Source organism: Aplysia californica, unplaced genomic scaffold, assembly GCF_000002075.1.
Source record: "Aplysia californica isolate F4 #8 unplaced genomic scaffold, AplCal3.0 scaffold00062, whole genome shotgun sequence".
NCBI classification, from domain to species: Eukaryota; Metazoa; Mollusca; class Gastropoda; order Aplysiida; family Aplysiidae; genus Aplysia; species Aplysia californica.
Genome location: NW_004797332.1, coordinates 163,701 through 169,874, shown reverse-complemented (window position 1 = coordinate 169,874; position 6,174 = coordinate 163,701). Strand labels below are relative to the sequence as shown.

Sequence of the window (6,174 nt, the reverse complement as noted above, 5' to 3'; positions counted from 1 at the left end):
CACACACACACACACACACACACACACACACACACACACACACACACACACTCATACATACTCACTAACTCTTTCTCTGACAAGTAAATAAATAACGTATTCATTTCACATACTCGTCATTGTCTTTACACCAACACTAGACTAAATCAAATTTAGGTAAACTTAGGTAAGATCGGGCACCTATTCTTCTCGGACAAGGATTAAACATCTCGAATGTCCCTGTGCACATTGCATGTGTTAATGATCCCTTAGTGTGGTTGAAAATCTTACATTTTGAAGAAGAGTCGACTATCCGGGCAAAATTGTAAAGTTAAAAAATCTCTCCACCATAAAAAAAGTATCCTTTATCAGTATGATCACACTTGTAAAATAGAAAGACACACTACGTATTGGCCATGCCTCTCCCTCGGAGCATAACAATTATGAAGGAAGCCAAAATCTGAAGGGAGGACAGTGCAAGTAGTAGGGTGTTTAAGTTTAAGTCCCTAATATTATGTGTGCATAATATTTATTATGATAAACATAATGAAGCATACTGGGCAAACAGAATTTTGGCTTTCGTCTAAATAAAACACGAACCCAAATTGAGAAATAAATAAAACATTTCTCCCCCCTCAAACAGACACACACTAAAAACAACCAGACATCAGCTAGGCAAAGCTGAACGTGATAAACCGACGAGTAACTTTATTATAATAAGCCTTATAGTTATTTCCTAATACAAGTAGTGTAAATCTATGTAAGCTTATCTTCAGAGGTGAATTTTTAAAATACGGAGACGGTGGAGCCGAAGCTGAGCCAAAGATACTAGATCTATACCCGAACGGAATAATTCTTTGGTTGGGCTATCGAAGAGAATCCTGGCCAAAAGGTGTGTCTATCTGGCAACTGGCAACATTTCGTAAACAAAAATGGCTGCCTCCATGTACATAGTTGCCCTTCGCAGAGGCAGCGTTCTTCCGTTGCAGCATCTTCATGTAATTCTTTTTGTCATTTTCTGCTCATGTTCCCCCAATCAGTGACGTTAGAATCAATCTATTTCTTTATTTCTCTTGTAGTAAGATTTATCCGCCGTCGTCTGGCTAGATGTAATCTAGATTCTAGATTTAGATCTAATCTAGATTCTAGATGTAGATCTGGCCAGAGCCTCAAAAATGTTTCGTCATAGATTATTTTAGAAGACTCGGACTTGATCGAACGTTTCTTCTAGATCTAGATCTAGATCTAGATCTAGCTTCTAATTTCTTGGTATTAATAAAAGATAAGGTCGGATGTAATTTTGGTGGACCCACTATGTTTACATGTAGATCTAGAAATCTAGATCTACTAATATGCACACTAGCCATGCCATAACAACATGGGAGGTTTCAGGGGAGCTGGCAATAATAAAGGCCGGCTCTATTTCTCCGAACGTTCGGGAAAATAAACTTGAACTCTATTTTTCCGAACGATTTCCGTTCTCGAGACTTGTTGATAATAAGCAAATGGAGTGGCCGGTTTGTGTGTGTGTGTGTGCATGTATGTGTGCGTATGTGTGTGTGTACTATGTGAGTGCAAGGTGTGAATGGGAAGGGGGGGGGGGGCATGGGGTTTTTTTTTTTTTTGGCCGTCGTTATTCGGACTCGAGTCCGAATAACATTTTTTCATATTCGGACTTCAGTCCGAATAAAAAAATCCGAATATGAAAAAATGTTAGGAAGAGGCTAGCCGTACTTAATGACGGCTAGACTGGCAGTCTAGCCGTACTTATTCTTAATATGATGACTAGACTCACCATTTACAAAAAATAGGCCTACTGAATTGTAAATATACATTTTTAGTGTGCAGTACCTAAAGTATTTGTATTTGAGACGAAACCAGGTGCCTTAATGACGGTGCATGTATTTTAAACCTCCTGTTTTCTAATGACAATGTTAATAGGGTCTAAGATAAGTACGGCTAGACTGGCAGTCTAGCCGTACTTAAGTACGGGTAGACAGCCAGGCTAGCCGTACTTAAGGACGGCTAGACTGTCAGTCTAGCCGTACTTAATATTGATGGCTGAATTGTAAATGAAATTTTTAGTTTGCAATGCCTAAAGTATTTGTATTTCAGACAAAACCAAAAGGTGCCTTACTGACTTGCATGTATTTGAACCTGAATAATTACTAGATCTAGATCTGAGACCTGTGTACTTAACAGGCTTGAGTCGATAGGGCCAAACCTAGATCTAAGTACGGCTAGACTGGCAGTCAGTACGGCTAGCCACTTCGAAAATGTTATTCGGACTCGGGTCCGGAAAAAAGGAAGTGTCTTCGTTCTATAGATCTAACGTTCAGTGCTTCCAATTTTCCGCCATTTTTTAGTTTCCCCCACACCTTATCTGCCGATCCAAAGCTTCTTTTACCTCTTATAAAATTAGATCTTGATTAATATTTCTTTATAAGAGATCGAGGGGAAGGTTAGGTGGTACCTGGAGTAGAGTGTAGAGTCACAGAGAATGATGTACAGAAAAGTGGAAAGACATGGAATAATGTCAAGACGCTATCCCAGGATCAGAAAAAGTAGAAAGTGTTTCTGGATCCAGGGTAATAAAGGCAATTATGATGATAAATATTTAATAATAAATCAAAACTACTTGAGAAACATTTGTCTTTTTCTGAAGTTTTACAGACTTTTATTTGCAATCACTTTTTAGGAATTGCTCCTTTCCATTGTTAGTATTTAGATTTCAGTATATATTGTTAATGTCAAAGAAAATGCACCACTTGATATTTTCATGACATTGAAATTTGTTTTACGGAGAAGATAACTTTGTAAACTGCTTGCCGAGCATAATAACTGGCTTTCGGTAACATTTGACAATCCTTTGGACATGGCCTTATTTCTACTTTAAGACCTTTCCACACTTAATTGCATACTTGCAGTGGGTATTTGTGATGAAAGTCAGCTGTGTGTTCTGATGAATAGTTTGCTAAACTTATTGTGGTCTTCTGTTTCTTTGTAGAATGCTAGCTCTAGAGTGCCTACCCTTGATACCCGAAGACATGCAAGTCTCAGGAAAGATCAGAAGGAAAAACTAGCTGATGGGCCAAGTCTGGAAGATTTCATTGCTGGAGATGTCCCTGAGTATTCAGGAGAGGGAAGCATCAAAAGAGTGAAGGGAGAAAGGTGAACAGAGCCTTGTGGTGAACTCTTTAGAAAAATGAGTTAAGATTAAGAAACTGCTATAAAAAAAAATTCAAAATTTTACTCAAGTACACCTGAACGGCTAGCCAACAAATGCGTTGACATAAGAGCAGTGCGCTTTCTGCTAATCCAAAGAGTTTGATCTCTTTCGTTTGAACTCTGATAATATACATTTTTTCTGGACCATTTGCCCTAAAATAATCTGTTAACACTATGATCTGTGTTATTTGTTTGATTATATTGTTCTCCCTCCCCTTTTCACAATGTGGTCAATGTAATATGTTTCATATAATAAAGGTACTTGTATTTGATAGCTTCAAAAAATCACAAATTTTAAGTGAGACTTCGTGAAACTTGATAATTCTCGTTATGTACCTGTGATTTTGTTGTCAATTGTCTCAGTCTGGAACTGATATAGTGTTGATGGTTAGCTTTGGGGTTGTGGCGAAAGTCTGCTTCCTAGAAGTGTGTGTTGTATTTTTTAAAGTTCTTTTATATAAAAGAATTAGAAATCGAATGCTTTTTGATGACTTTTTTTCTCCACATTTCCCCAGGTTGAGATTACCTGAATGGCTGAAAACAGAAATTCCTGTTGGGGATAACTACAAAACTCTGAAAAAGTCTTTGAGGAATCTGAATCTACACACAGTAAGAGACATAGCAATATAAGGTCATATTTAAATGGTACCTTAGGTCTTAACACCGTTTAATATGTTGGTGGTGAGGCATATGCGGCCATCTATCATGAATAATGATGGATCAGATTGAGCTATTGGTTTGGTTTCATAATTAACCCCATAACTGTGCTGTAATACATTTCAATAGTTTGCTGCCCAGTGCGGTGTATACATATCTCTTTCGGTAGCTAAAACCCATGTTTTGTATCATTGATATCTCAGCTAATTACAAAATTTTGAATAAAGAGATTAATAAGTGAAAGGTAGTGTGGGTGTTATAATTGATTAACAAAGGGAGGTGTGTTGGGACACAGTCAGAGCATTGAATAAGCCTACTTTATATAATAATGATATCTTATATCTACTAGTTTGATGTTTGTAAAAGATTGGAACACACAGTGTCTTCTTTATTTGAGTTCCATTTTTATGATTGGGATTGTGAACTAACATGTGTCTGTTTTTGGCCTTACTATATGATTTCTGTCTAGTATAGTAGAGATGTATTTCATTAGCTTTCTTTCTTTTGGTCGTACGTTTTCTGTTCAGGAGATTGTATTTCTGCCCATCTTCTTTCAGGTATGTGAGGAGGCACGATGTCCCAACATTGGGGAGTGTTGGGGAGGTGGGGAGCATGCCACTGCCACTGCTACTATCATGGTGGGTAATAGTTTCTCCATTATTATATTACATTATGTTATGTATATATATCTCTATAAGACCCCTTTGCCTTTGTCTTCTAGGTTATCTTATACAGATTACAAATGCATAGTTTGTTTTAATTGATAATCACTGTGTGAACATTTTAAATGAACTTGTAAAGATTGGGGAACCTGATTTGTGAATGATAAGCCTTGAAGTATTGATCGCAGAATTTTGTGCACATTTTCAGAATTTTTTGTGTGTTAAGTTTTACTTGTCAACAGGGTTAACAGCACAAGCTACTATTTCAGGCTAAGGATATATAGAATCTTCTTTGGTTTGAGCTGCAGAAGATTGGTGAAGGCTTCATTTTGTAGCACTTTTATAGATGTATTAGTGAACTGGGTCCCATTACAGGATCAAACATTATGGAGCTTTTGTGTGTGTGTGGAAGGGGGACGGGGGTCTTTTCTGCGGTTAGAATGAACCTCAGTAAATGTTAAAGAACAAAAAGTATTGATAATTGAAAGAAACACCTACTTAACTCTGCAATAAACATAACCACCCCCCCCCTCCCCTCCCACCAATGCTCATTACAGTCAAAGGCCAAAGGGATATCACAGTTGTTTCCTATAGGCTGCAGTTTGTAGGACCTGTCTCATTTTCCTGCTGTTTTTTTAACAGTATTCTTGTTTTTAGTGTGCACTAATGGGCTATTATTATGCTTATATACTTCAGTTGAATTTTACAAGTTCATATATTCCTCTAATTTTTAGCTGGTGCTTATTGAGTGCTTTTATTAAAAAAAAAAGTGTTTCTATTAAAATTTATTATCTTAGTCTGTTACTGGCGAAATATGGACTTTTGTTGCTATGACTGGGTTTTAGTGGTTGGTGGGTGCTTTAGTGTTGTTTGCTCCTTCTTTCCTGTCAAATACTAAGGTCCTTATCTCACCTCCTTTTTTACTGTATGTTACGCTACTGTACCATCTCTAATCTTTGGCACTTATAGGACTTCATTGTGTTGCAAGTGTCATAAAACTCTTACGAAAACTAAAACTACAAGTAAATCTGAATGACTGTAAATTATATCTGTCCTCGACTCTCCATGTTGTCGTCAGGTGCTGGGAGACACGTGCACTCGTGGCTGCAGGTTTTGCTCGGTGAAAACTGCCCGTAACCCACCCCCTCCAGACCCGGAGGAGCCTGTGAACACGGCTGCAGCCATTGCCGAGTGGGGACTTGACTACGTGGTGCTCACATCTGTAGATAGAGACGGTCAGTTTGTGTGTTAAGTTGTTCCCGCCTCCGATCCGGACATTGGGGATTGCCTTGTTAGTGAGACAACTTCCTGGGCCTTCGACATATTGTGGTAGGGTGGCCATTTCCTTTCCACGTTGCCTTTACTTCCCAACTCGAAGTCAGGTACCCATTACTGCTGGGTGGGCAGGAGGGGACGAAAAAAATCTGTGTTCGAACCAAGGCTCGAACCCGGACTTTCAGCTTTGGAGATGAGCACAGTTGTGTATAGTTTGGAATATTTCCTTTTGTCCTGTTGTGTATGTTTTTGTTTTTGTAAAGTGTTTTTCGGCGCTCGCAACTGCATAGGTCATATGAGCGCGCGGGACACACCTAATATTTTCAGTTGGTAGGAAATTTTGAATTTTGCCCGGGTGGCGGCCGAAGCCTAC

The 6,174-nt window shown here is 38.5% G+C and overlaps 1 protein-coding gene across 1 annotated transcript in view; it reads left to right on the top strand.

Annotated features, from left to right (window-relative positions):
• The first annotated feature begins 884 nt into the window (after positions 1-884).
• The window catches only part of LOC101856246 (lipoyl synthase, mitochondrial), a 13,932-nt gene continuing 8,642 nt past the window's right edge, over positions 885-6,174 (top strand). The window contains exons 1-5 of the mRNA XM_005093335.3: positions 885-977; positions 2,987-3,150; positions 3,723-3,816; positions 4,422-4,502; positions 5,605-5,761. Of these exons, the coding sequence (XP_005093392.1) occupies positions 912-977; positions 2,987-3,150; positions 3,723-3,816; positions 4,422-4,502; positions 5,605-5,761 (562 nt within the window). The 5' untranslated portion in view covers positions 885-911. The remainder of the gene's footprint in view (positions 978-2,986; positions 3,151-3,722; positions 3,817-4,421; positions 4,503-5,604; positions 5,762-6,174) is intronic.